Source organism: Nelumbo lutea, chromosome 7 (genome assembly GCF_056320005.1).
Source record: "Nelumbo lutea isolate HS-2025 chromosome 7, American lotus-T2T, whole genome shotgun sequence".
Taxonomy (NCBI): domain Eukaryota; kingdom Viridiplantae; phylum Streptophyta; class Magnoliopsida; order Proteales; family Nelumbonaceae; genus Nelumbo; species Nelumbo lutea.
In genome coordinates, this window is record NC_142690.1 from 3837850 (window position 1) to 3850912 (window position 13063).

Consider the following 13063-nt stretch of genomic DNA (forward strand, 5'->3'; position numbering starts at 1 on the left):
TGGTGAAAATCCAGAAAGCCAATATAAGCATTTTGAACATCAGAATCGTGACTGTAACATGAAACTACCATGAATAGATTATTTGGAAGATGAGTGTTCAACCAAAGCGGCTCAGTTAACGTAGTTCGCCTCAAGTGCATAAGCATCCCAAACGGGGCCTCAGTGTCATCCCTTGCCTCTTGGTTCAATGACCCATTAGCAGAGATGGTCATTTCATCTTTTGTCATAACGGAAGCATGGGATCAAACCCAAGTAACTGCAGCCTCTCTACTGGACCCAGTTTTCCCAAGAGAAAATAAATAAATTTTTGGGTCCCCTCTCATCTTATCGGTTGGTTTGAGAGGATTCCAAAAGTCTAATGTGGATTGGTTTGCGATATGGCCGGCCCCAGTTGATTGGTCATTGGTGGACTGTTCGATTTCCTCAAGTAAGTGGAACTTCAGCAAATCAGAAACATATCCAGATCGCAGGATGATGGGGAATCGGGGACTAGGGAGTGAAAAAGATAGGTAGATAGATAGATAGAGAGAGAGATTTTATTCCTGAGACAAAATTGAAGATGGCTGGCCTTAGTTTCTGTGCGGCCCTTTCTCCTTCAAGGTAGTTTTCCCACCATTCGATTTTATTTACCTTTTTTTTTCCCTTTCGTGTAGTTTTTTTGCAATCATCCTTTTCTGTGGTTCACATTCCTCAAAATATCTCTGAATTCCTTTTACATTTTCGTTCTGTGTGTATGTATGTTATGGGTAGAGGTGTTAGAATTTCTCAATGACAAGTTGACAACATTTTGGTTTCTAATAATTACTTGCGGAACTTTGCAATTTCATAGTTTCCAGAATATTTAGGTGGTACCTTTTTGGTTGTCTTCATTCAATGTAAATTTGGACAAACATCAAATCAAAATATTCAAGCTCTGCAACTGGATAACTGTTGTTTTTTTTTCCCTTCATAATCATAAGTTTCAGAATTCGAGGTCCTTAGTGCAGCAAAGTGTGTATGTTCTTTATTTTTAATGAATAATTGGCAACAACTATTTGAGAGCAGCAGAATGACGGGTGGTCTTTAGCTCAACTTTTCCCCCAAACAACAGCTTTCCAAATTTGAATTTTGATAGATGTGTCCACCAAAAAAGCTTTCCTTTTTCCTAGCTCTTGTGAGCAATTTTATGAAGAATAACACGTATTAGGTTTTAAATTATTCTAAAGTAACAGCAAAAAGTCCAGCAATCTTTTTATTGGAGTGGCTTGGATGAATACAAGAAACTTCTCATCGGAACCAATACGATTAGATGAATGTAGGATTGATATTTACGATTTGAGTTATTTGGAACGATGTTGTGTTTACTTGAAATAGAGGGTTGAAGCTTTTTTTTTTTTTTTTTTTGGATTTCAGAACTTCTTGGTCAGTATTAGATGCCAACCTTGGTGGTTCTATTTTCTACAAGCCACTTTGTAAGAGAAATGCAGGAGTCAGAGCAGAAGTGAACTATGTAAATGCTGAAGAGGCGAAGGAACTCATCACAGTTGAGGGCTTTACTGTTTTGGATGTGCGGGACAAATCTCAATATGATCGCGCACATATAAAGCCATGTTTTCATGTGCCCCTTTTCATTGAAAACAAGGACAATGACTTTGGTATGGTTTATGCTATCAGATTTGGTTGTATAAACAATATCTATGTTGTGTTTATTGTATGTCACATCTTTTCATATTGATCTTTTGTGGTCTAATCATGCAGGTACTGTTATCAAGAGGACTGTACACTACAATTTTGCAGGATTGTTCTTTGGGTTGCCATTCACTAAACCTAATCCTAATTTTGTGCAATCTGTTAAAAGCCAATTCTCCATTGACAGTAAATTGTTAGTTATCTGTCAAGAAGGTTTAAGGTTAGTTCTTTTTAATAAAATTCCCTGATAACTTACTGATCAGGAAAGAGGTTTAGAGTCAGATTTCATATTGCTGGCATTTTTTTCTGGTTATGATCATAATGATGAACTATAAGGGTTGTTCTCCATAGGAGGAATTTATTTTCCCCTAGGAGGATCACTATTTTATATTTTTCAATAGGTCAGTGACCTCATTATTTGAGTATGGCTCAAGGTCATAATGATACAGTTACAAATGGAGGGTCATATGTGTCTAGTGTCTGGAGCTATATTTAAGCATCCCTCTCTTCAAATGTACATGAAAAATGAAAAAGATAGAGCCAATTGTTGTAGTTAGACTAGTTTGTGATGTAGCCCACCCATTACAGGATTATTAGGTGAATGGTCCAAGTAAAGCGTTGGACATTTGAATGTACTTTTTTCACAAGTTTTTGCACAACTTATTCTAAACAATTTCAACCATAAAACCTGAGTAGCTATTTACAGTTCCAGAAAAATGGAAACCAAAACCATACTATGCATTGAACAATGAAGCAAGATGACACTGAGAAAGTGAGAATTTTTTTGGGGCCTTGAAAATATTTAAAGAGCATTATTTACTCGTGAGAATTTTTGGCTCTTAATCATAATTATGATGTACATTTACATTTTTGAAATGGAGAATTGTGTTAGACATCATGCATTTGAGGTATGAAGTTAGCCTATGCAAGTTTCAAGCAATGTGGTAATGGGAGCTTGCTGTTCTCTACAATATGGTCCAATGATTGTTAAATTCAGATAGAGGTTGAGGATGGTAGGGACCATAGGGTGGCCAAATGGTCGTACAGGTCCACTCTGTGCTCGGAAACTATAATTTAAATTAGATTTGGGAAATACATTAGAAACTTATAGTCTCAAATAAGTTTAGGATAGATGCTTGGTTATGTCAATTTGCCTGAGTTCCAAGTAAGTTTCTGAATTTTTTCGTAGTAACTCAGTTTCTTAATATTACCTGTGAGAGATCATTGCCATGCACAGGATATGCCCTAATTAGATGTCTCCCCTCACTGATAAAAATAGAAATGTTACCTCACCCATTTTTTGAAGTTTATTCTTTGTGGTATAAGGCAATAAGGATATCTGAATATCAGTTATCTATCCGGAACCATGCATATTTTTTCTGTATCAAATTAACTGCTGAAGGATAGAGATTGTAAAATGAGGTGAATATATTGCTGGATAATGTTATCCTTCCCCCACCCATTTTACTTGTTTCTGCTCCTGCATGTACCTTGCAAAGCTAATTGCTATTCATCAAGTTGTCTAGAAACTATTTGACAGAGTTACATCTGTTGTGTAATTAAGGTCTGCTGCTGCTGCTAATCAGCTGGAGAAAGCAGGCTTCCAAAGTGTATCGTGTATAACATCAGGTCTTCAGTCAGTAAAGCCAGGTTAAGGGAAATTAATACTTGATCTCCATCAATTATATTTATCTTCTATTTTGAGAACCTCTTTCTGTAGTATGAAGATGAAGGATGTTTCTTTTGCAGGTACTTTTGATGTTGTTGGTTCCACTGAGCTGCAAAATGCTGGTAAGGCTGGTTTAGTGACTGTTCAAGGAAAGATTTCGGCTGTTCTTCGGACCATGCTGATTTGTGAGTCGATTCTGTGCTTCCAATATTCTGAGTATCTTAGTTAAGCTTTGTCCATATACAACTTCTTTGCTCACATTGTCAAATTCACAGGTGCATATCTTTTCATAACTTTCTTTCCGGAACAAGCAGAGAAGCTATTTCAACTGGTTCCTGCAAGTTAGCTCTTGGAAGGCTACAAGATTTTGTGATTCTGTTTCCTTATCCTGACCACAGGGAAATACAGTTCTTGATGGTTCTCAACTTTAAAAGTCCAACAGAAGGGAGAAGGAAACCATGTGAAAGTGGTCTTGACCTGGTAATGTGCAAAGCTATCCAATAGTACATCACTTCTTGAGAATTCTAAATGTGCAAATCACATTCTGAGTTTACAGCACTATTCCTCACTCCTCTTTTCAATCATATTGAACTTATAAACTTTCCATTCTCATACTTTTGACACCTGGTAACCCACATGGGATATAATCATCTTTCAATTTTTTCTTGCAATGCAAGAGCCTATGTTGAGAAGAAACTCGGCCATTGTGAGCTGAAGATCCAGACTGCCTAAAATATCCTTATGAATTACATAACATTCAAATTGTGCATGTTCCAAGTTCTGCTCTACTTTTTACAAATGCGAGTAATATTTGGCACCAAAATTTCTCTTATTTGGGGATATTTCTTTACAGGGCTGAAGGGCATAACAGTGACCTACCATGGAGCATGCTGCATGCTAGACAGGGAGAGAGGGGTGCGAATTATTTTGGACACATTACAGAGTTCATACTCCATTCTGAGTTATAACATTACTAGCTAAATAGCTATCTTTATGTAGGTTGTGAAAGCAATTCGTATAAAAAAAACCATTTAATTGTGAGCTCATTATTCTTATACAACAATCCTGAAGCAGACAGACAAGTGAATCAATTTGGAGTCCCGTGGCACATGTTTGCTTTTGTACATTATGGATGAGTTAGGCAGGGGGATCTAATGGAATTTTAATTGTCACTTCTATTTGAGGTATTTTAATGGTCAATTAAATTCGTTTGAGCCTTCATAAGCAGAACATTTTTGGGTGCAATCAAATAGCAACCATGCACCACTGTTCAACCTTCAAGGTTGTGGGGTTTGAACTTCGAAGTGTTATTGTTGTTGATTGTCATTTGTTTTTTGTTTCTACCATCAAAAGGGATTATTATTTGTATGAACAGGAGGCAAATAGCCGGTAGTAGGTAAAGCCGGGAACGGGATTTAAAACTACAATAAAAAATTATGCATTGTTTTGTGTGCCAAGACATTTCGTTTTCTCGATTTTCGACATTATAAATTAAATACGAGTGTTAACTCCCAACAATGTCCCAACGGGCCATTTGCGGGCATTCATCAGGTACATCTTGCCATAAGGCCAAAAGAGATATTCTCAATGCGTATCCGGTGGACTGTTGGGACCATGTGTTGGGATTAGATCCGAACTTGTTCCAAACACCCACAACATCTTAAGTGAGGAATGAAATAGGGCAAGCATAGGATATGGTGATCCAAAGGCTTATTCTCCAATTGAACCACCATATCCCATGCTTGCCCTATTTCATTCATCACTCAAGATGTTGTAGGTGTTTGGGTAAATAAAGAAAGTTCCAAACACTCGCATAAATTTTCTTTATTTTCTTTCCATTGCCCTTTTCTCTTAAACCCTAATTTAATTTTCATATTTTCTTTTTCCGTAAAAATTATCTTGAAAGAAGAGATGGTTTAACAAAATGAGAAAATCACCACAAAATAAATGAGAGATAAGAAAAGAAATTTGAAGGAATTGTGGAGCCTATCATGAACAAGATGATTTAACAGTACAACAAAACAATCAAAACTATGTTTGTAAGTTCTCTTAGAAACCTAGTAAAAGAATTGGAGTTCTGATAGATTTTCAACAATCATACATCACTCACAACAATCAATCATCATTGTGGTCACTGATATCTATGGCGATTTGATCGGAGATGTATTCTTATCGTTTAAATAAATAAAAAAATGGTAGTTTAGAGATTTAAAGTTTTTTAAATAGTCGAATAAAAATCTTTTTTCCGAGATAATTGACAGAATGCTAATGGAAGGGGAGGGGCTCTTTGTCATTGACCCCATATTACAAGGGTCATTGTAATTTTCCCTTTCTTTTTTAGTTTATATTATAGAAAAAATGACATGCCTCTTTTATATGATGATCACAGTTTTTGGTTGCAGAAGATTGGGGCTCGTTCAGTTGAGTCTGGATCAAGTAGGTCAGTCAAAGTCTGGATCAAGTAGACACGCCACTGTAAGCACATAAGAGGGTGTATGGAACCGTGGGAGTGTCACATAGGCACCATTTCAGTATTTCCTCTATTATGTGAATCCATACGCATAGGGGCTGAAAAAAGTAGGCTTCGATTTATCTATATGCCTACCGTTGGGGAAAACTTCATTTTAGCGAGATCAAATCAGGCCCCCACAAGACTGCACCCCACAACGTCCCACGGCACATTCCCGCTGTGTATTAGGATCATCTCTTGATGATAGCACCAGAAATGATGTTATCATCCAGACACAGTCTTGTGGGGGTTGATTTGAACTCCATTTTAGCATTTCACTTAATGGGTAGGTGTTTTTTCACTATTTTGTTGATGTGACACTTAATGGCATCTAAGGCTATATTTGGATATGATGTAAATCAAGAACTAATATAAATTTACATTGGTTCGATTTTGTATGTGTTTAGTTTTGCTTGCATTTGGATGGAGTGTAGTTTTACGTCGATAATAAATGTAAAATCTCATCACCTCTAAAGTTTTATGTCGATGAAAAAATTACTTCGGTTTTATCGATGTAAAACTTTAGACCCTTTCATTCATCACTATTTTCAAAAAATCAATGATTATTTTCTGGTTCAGTGTAAAACGTCATTAATGTATTTTTACATTGTACCAAACACACAATAAACGAGTTCACTATTCCTTTACTCGATTTTTCAAACAAATCAAATACAAAACGTTTCTAAAAACACACTGAATGAGCACTTTAATTTTTTTTACACCCGTCTCTTGAAATACCCCCAACCTACCCTTTAAAAACATTAAAAGATATTTAAAAAATGCTCAATGAAGCCAACTGGATCCGGTCACTGTTTAATCAGCCTTGGGTATATGTTTTTGGACGGCTTAGATGCAAGGAGAGAACGCCCTGATCGGCCCATGACTACAAATTACAAAACTCTCGAATAGTTGGATACTGGATATGCAGGCGGTTGCCGCGTTTTATCCATGGGTATTGTCCGGTTTGCCCTAGTCTCTCTTTTTCTATTCTTCCTTTTATATTTGATCAATTATTCCACATTCGTTTTCCTGAGCCGGGAGACGGAATACCAGACTCAGAATTCCTTCCCTTCCACTCTCGTTAGGAAAATGCATCTGAATATGTTGGACGCGACTCTGTCGAGCTTCGATCAGGTCTTTGAGAGGTTCAAATCCGACGCACCGAAGCATCAAGTCAATCTCATCCTCTTCTTAGCCGATAAGGACCCCTCCACCTCTCTCAGCTGGTGCCCCGGTACTTTTTTTCTTCTTCTTCTTCTCTTTGACAACCCTTAAGCGTATTTTCTAACATGCATTTATAGTAGTTAATACCTTGATAGATATTTGATGAGCGTTCTCCAATTCCTCGAGATGCGTGAGGAAAGAATTCAAGGAAGGTTAAATTGCAATTGCGTGAGATACGCAGATGAATTTGAATTATAGATTCATTCATTTGATATGATGTAAAAGAATATGTTATTTCGTGCTGTTTTTTTATCCTTAGATCATGGAGTGTCTGAAGCCCGGAAAAGATATAAATTGGATGCCGTGAACTGTTAGATTTTCTTGAAGTAATTTTGGCTAGCTTTGAACAGTTGCTTTTTTGGTTGAATTGGACTAGTTTGTAAACCTTCCAAAGTGCACATTCTTTTCTATGGTTGCGCCTGAGGAAAACCACCAAGATTAGAGCATGGGTTAATCCCAATAAGTATGGAAACCTTGGTCGCAAAGTTTGATCAGTCTGGTAAGAAGATTGAATATGGATTTCCGAATTTGCAATTCACTTCAGAACTGTTGGGATTTGATTCCTGTTAAATCCTATGTCTGATCTTCTAATGCTGGACTTGTGCGAAAAGTAAGAAAAACCTAGGCAAATAAAGGGTGGGGCTTGGGGTGATAAAGGTCAAGAAGATGTAAGGATTTTACTGACAAAGGAGTAAATAGGAAGAATTATAGATAGAGAAGGTGAAAAATGCCTGCAAGTGAGAACCATTTATATTAGTGAGGTCCCGGATCTCTATTTTTTGATAATAAGATGATGAAGCAAGAATTCCCCAGCATCTTTATTGGAATGAGAAGCACAGAACATCAACTATCCCCAATACATCAGTGCTAATAAGATGCAATTCAAAAATACAATTTATTATAACTGGATGAACAATTTAATCTCCATATGGGAAATTAGTTCTGAAATAGATTTCAGTCAAATCCATATAATTTATTAATGTATCCCCTTTGGTTTCTTGACGAGAAAGGTTTTCTCCATTACCTCAAATGCATGAGATATCAGATATGTAGAATCAGCTTGTTGCAGTTGTACCTATTTCCTACATACCAACCTGCTTTAGTGTAGGGATATTTACTCCTATTCTTATTATCAGTAAATTCCTTTGGTCACTTTTTCTGATTGAAAAACACATGATGTGATCATATCATAACTGGTTTTGGTTGATCCATATCCACACATTTGTTGTTTTCGTAAGTCAGTATATACTTTATTGAGTTAATTAGTTTGAGTTAGTGAGAGATCCGCTTTAGCACACTAGTAAGTCTAATTTTGACGTGTGAAACTCTCACTCCTTGCTTTTTGATAAGCTTGCTGGATAAGGTCAGTTTATCCTGTATTTCCAATCTCAACCAAAAAAAGAGAAAAAAAAACTCACATTGTTAGTTTTCACTTTTCTATATCGGTGAAATCTTCTTGGCAATCAATAAACTATTCTTTCTGGGTGGTAAGTCAATGAATTATGTGACATGAAATGGCAATCAATAGACCAGTGTTTTTTGGGAGTTAAGTGAGACTTCAAGTAATCCTTCAATAAGATTGCACAGAGAAAACATCTTTTGTTTTTAACCTTTTTAGGGCATTTTTTGAGGAAACATAAATTCATTATAATAAGTTTCAAGTGTTTTCTCTCTGAAATTATTAATATTAGATTCTATAATCTGTTTTTTTTTTGAATTTTATTTATTATTTCCCCTGATTTTGCAGATTGTGTAAGAGCTGAACCTGTAATATACAAGAAGCTGGAAGCTTCAACTACTGATGTTGTCCTTCTTAGAGCTTTTGTGGGAGACAGACCAACATGGCGGAATCCGCTCCACCCATGGAGAGTTGACTCAAGGTTCAAACTCAAGGGAGTTCCAACCCTTGTTCGTTGGGAGAATGATGCAATAACAGGCCGCCTTGAAGATGATGAAGCCCACCTTGAACACAAAATTGATGGCCTAATTTCTGGCAAATAAGTTCTCTTTATTATCAAGTATCAACAACTTATTTCCTAGAGGATGTCTTAGAAACTCATTATTTTGCTAATCTAGACAGAGGACTTCACTGGAAGTAATCATACATGATTCAAGGGCCTATAGTTTAACGATGGACATGGCATCGAATAAAATTGAATGGTGAGACAGGGTATGTGTAGCCAAATAAAATTCTTAAGGAGTAAATAGATGATCAACTTACTCTTCTATCATATTTGTTTATCATATCAAATGCATGCATCTAGGGTTTAATTCCAAGTTAGTTGATCCAAATTCTTTGCAATGCAATGTACATGTTTGATTTATTTTGAAAAAAAAAATTCCTAATCAAATCAAGCATGGAGCTACCCCAATCTGTCCGTCTACGACTTATCTACAAATTCTTTATTTGTCTCAAAATCTTTGGTTTCTATTGCATTCTGATAAAAAGTAATGATTAACATCCTTGCATAATTGAACAGAATAGCAAACCTTAGTTGAGGCATTTTATGCCATTTTTTGTGAGATTGATGAATAAATAAGTTTTATATTTTTCTTAAAAACGATGGAGTTATAAAGATTAATGACTAATAACAAGCACGCCACCTTAGTCATAAGTCTTAGCTCCTCTTCTCATGTATTCACCCCATAATATTGCTCATACCTTCATTTAAAAGACTGGTTACATCTTGTGTGCCAACCAAAATGGAGTTTGGTCATGTGGCTAAGCTCATGGGTGTTTTTTATGAAGATTAACAGTCAAAATGTTCATTAAGCATTACGACATACTTCAATCCTTTGTTGCAATCCCTTATTGTTGCTAAAAGCACCCTGTTCATCATTAGAAAAAATTGATGACATAAAAGAAGAATGAATAATGATTTTGGTGGTTGTTAACGCAAGATCTTACTTGATTAATTGAAATTTAGGATCAAATACGAAAAACTGAAGCAGCAAAATTGAACTGTCACTATTCCACAGAACTACATCTCAAGGAAGTTCTTTTTGATCTTCACGGTAAAAGCTACATTGTTCTCAATTGCAATGCATATAAAATACATCTTTTTTTTGGAGTTCCAAATTTCCTTCTGACAACACTAAGCTTTGTTTACACGAATTTGTTGGCCTTCAAGTAACTGCAAAAAAGAGGCGCATAGATGTTAAAATGTATAAAAGATCTGAAATATCTACAATGGTCAAGGTAGAAAGAAAACCCCCATCCATTTTACACTACCTGATGCCAAACTTGACATGGGTGTCTATCAGTCAAGAATAAGATCAATTTAAGAACACCATTTCTTGATTAGCCCAGAACTGAAAAATTTGCAAATGAATGAAGGGAGGAACATTCCATTGGTGCATCACTCAGGCCAGGGCAGAACAGAATTGATCACATGCCATATATATAGCTACATCTAGATGGTTCTAGTGTTCAACCAAAAGGCCCTGTACCTTCTCATGAGTAAAACCACAAGGACTCTATACATGATTATGTTCTTTTTAGCAGAAAATTGCATATAGGCAATGCATGTTCATGCTCCAAAAACGTATTACTGACCTTTATGATAATTATTAAATAAGAATGAGAAATGCTTAAGCATATTCATTCTATGAGAAGTTGAACCATGTATTTAAATTCAACTCTAACTGACTTTTGTAATATTAAATGCATTGCAGTTAACAACAAAAAACTTAACACAGGCAGCAATAAACTTACAGCATTATTAAATGATGAGATTGCAGCTTCTACATCCTCTTCTGAAGAGAAAGAAACAAACCCAAACCCACTGGATTTTGAGGTCCCTGGTACACGTGAAACTTTTGCACTAAGAACCTTTCCCTTCTCAGCAAAGAATTTGCTGAGAGTGTCTGAGGTAACTGTCTTTGCCAGGTTACCCACATAAACCTTATAGGGACTGTCAACAAACTGGGATTCCTCAGCTTGAAGGAGGGATAAATCCACATTTGGCAAAGGCTTTTCAGTTATATTCACTTTGATCTCACGTCCCTCAATTTGCTGTTATCCAATTCACAGAAAACCAAACAGATACACTCCTTAATACGAGGATTCTCATGAAAAAAGAATGGTATTTGTCACAGTTCATCATCTATCTAAAGGGTTACAGCTTACTGTGCCATTCAACTTTTCAATAGCTGCATTTGCATCATCAACAGTCTTCATTGTAACAAATCCGAAACGACGGCTTCTTCCTGAATACTTGTCATACATCACCTATGCACAATATGAGGAAGAAAACTTACCACAAAACCAGAAAGATCAGACAGAATGGTCTTTTGCATAACTGCTAGTCAGCTACATGGCAGTGATGAACAAGTCAAGCCTATGGTTAATCGATAAAATGGACTCTTGCACACTTAATATTTGAAATTCAAAGCATTAAAAATGGGTGGCTGATCTATTTCAGTGTCAATCCAAGAGAAATGGTGATAGTTAGGATTTACATCCACATATGACTTACATGTAGTCATTATACATATAGTTTTTTTCATAAGTGAAATCTTGTAAAGAACACCCTCTTTTGGATTTAATTGTTAAAAAAATTAAAAGCAAATAGAATACAAAATACCATCAAATTATTACCAAAAAAAACCATCAAATAGGTTGCATGTTTCAAAAAGTCATTTTCACTTTGAGAACATTTGGACCCATTTTTTTCAACCACTCCACAGATTTTTCCAACCACCAACCAAACACCACTAGTGGGTGTGTTGTGTTCAGTTAATGGTTACTTTTGTTTTTCATCTGTTCTTAGAACACAAAACCATGACTTACTATGAAAATCACATATGGACTGCAAAGAATTGCAGGATGAGCTCTATGCTGACCCTCAAAGCAATACACATACCATGGGCAATAAATTCCTAACTGGCCCCCTCTCCATGGTTTCTTCGGCAGAAATTTACCCTCACTAATGCTTAATTTGTCAACATATTTGCTTATGGGATGTCTATATCTCATTTTATAGGAACCAATTCATAAAGTTTTTCATGGTAGTAAAGACTCCAAAACATCATAATCTAAAATTATAGAATGAATTTTCTGGTTGTCAAGTAACAAATAGAATTGAATTTGTTTTTTAAAATCCTGAAATTAATACGTTAATTTCTTATTATTAATAACCAGAAATAGCTCTATTTTAAGAGGGGAACTTGTGCTCTTAAATACGATAACGAAATCATATAATTGCAGTTTTGGGCGATTAGGCAGTACTAATCTTTAGCTTTCATCCATTTTCAAGTATCCCTGTATCAATGTAAGAAGAACTTCTATATTTTTGGTAATGCAAGAGCAAACCAGCAAAACCATATATATAAATTCAGCTTATGATACCTCAGCTCTCTCGACTGCGCCGTGTTCTGAGAAAATTTGTGTAAGTTGTTCGTTGTTGACGGTCCTCGGAATGTTTCCCACATACAATTTCCTCGCTGTTTCGGATGGCGTATCCTGCGTTAATACTTCTTGAGCAACAGCAGAAATTCTCAAGGTCATTCTACGGTTCAAGTGGTAATTAGTAGCAGCGAAGCCATGCAAATTGCAAAAAGAAGCTGCCTTGGGTAGTTGAAGTGAACAAAGCTTTGAAAATTGCGTGAGAGCTCTAGTAGATTTTGAAGGCTGTGGAGGAACGTTAGGAGATAAGAGGGAAGAGATTGCAGCCATTCTTTTCCTTTTTCTCTTTGCAATTACCCAAAATTAGGCTTCAAAGAAACAAAATTCTAGGGCTTTGCATTCTGCAAGATAAACAAATGTAGGTTTTGCTGTGGAGACTGGGCGAGGTGAATGAGAGTACTTTATCCAGTTTCGCCCTTATGTAATAGCGGAAAAAAATAAAAATATCAGGATGCCTATTTCTATTGTGCACCATGTGCGTAAGGCGCACACTTTTAAGGCGGGCTCGTGATTTAATTGATGTCAGAGGGGCACATCACATGAAGATACAAGATGGAACATTGGGCCTCAAGAAGATTCCAATCAG

The 13063-nt window shown here is 36.1% G+C and overlaps 3 protein-coding genes across 3 annotated transcripts; 2 read left to right on the forward strand and 1 right to left on the reverse strand.

Annotated features, from left to right (window-relative positions):
• The first annotated feature begins 49 nt into the window (after nt 1-49).
• On the forward strand, nt 50-4561 carry LOC148844705 (rhodanese-like domain-containing protein 9, chloroplastic). The gene is made up of 7 exons (XM_088953838.1): nt 50-600; nt 1393-1634; nt 1738-1888; nt 3233-3318; nt 3418-3522; nt 3613-3817; nt 4191-4561. The coding sequence occupies exons 1-6, from the start codon at nt 560-562 to the stop codon at nt 3681-3683; spliced, it is 696 nt and encodes a 231-aa protein (XP_088809964.1). The 5' UTR covers nt 50-559; the 3' UTR covers nt 3684-3817; nt 4191-4561.
• A 2198-nt stretch (nt 4562-6759) lies between these two features.
• LOC148844706 (Thioredoxin superfamily protein) lies at nt 6760-9301 on the forward strand. Its single transcript, XM_088953839.1, has 2 exons — nt 6760-7080; nt 8818-9301. The coding sequence occupies exons 1-2, from the start codon at nt 6795-6797 to the stop codon at nt 9069-9071; spliced, it is 540 nt and encodes a 179-aa protein (XP_088809965.1). The 5' UTR covers nt 6760-6794; the 3' UTR covers nt 9072-9301.
• Nucleotides 9302-10014: 713 nt separating this feature from the next.
• On the reverse strand, nt 10015-12945 carry PSRP2 (RNA-binding (RRM/RBD/RNP motifs) family protein). Its single transcript, XM_088953859.1, has 4 exons — nt 12421-12945; nt 11200-11301; nt 10786-11085; nt 10015-10204 (listed from the first exon to the last, which is right to left on the reverse strand). The coding sequence occupies exons 1-4, from the start codon at nt 12745-12747 to the stop codon at nt 10166-10168; spliced, it is 768 nt and encodes a 255-aa protein (XP_088809985.1). The 5' UTR covers nt 12748-12945; the 3' UTR covers nt 10015-10165.
• Nucleotides 12946-13063: the final 118 nt, after the last annotated feature.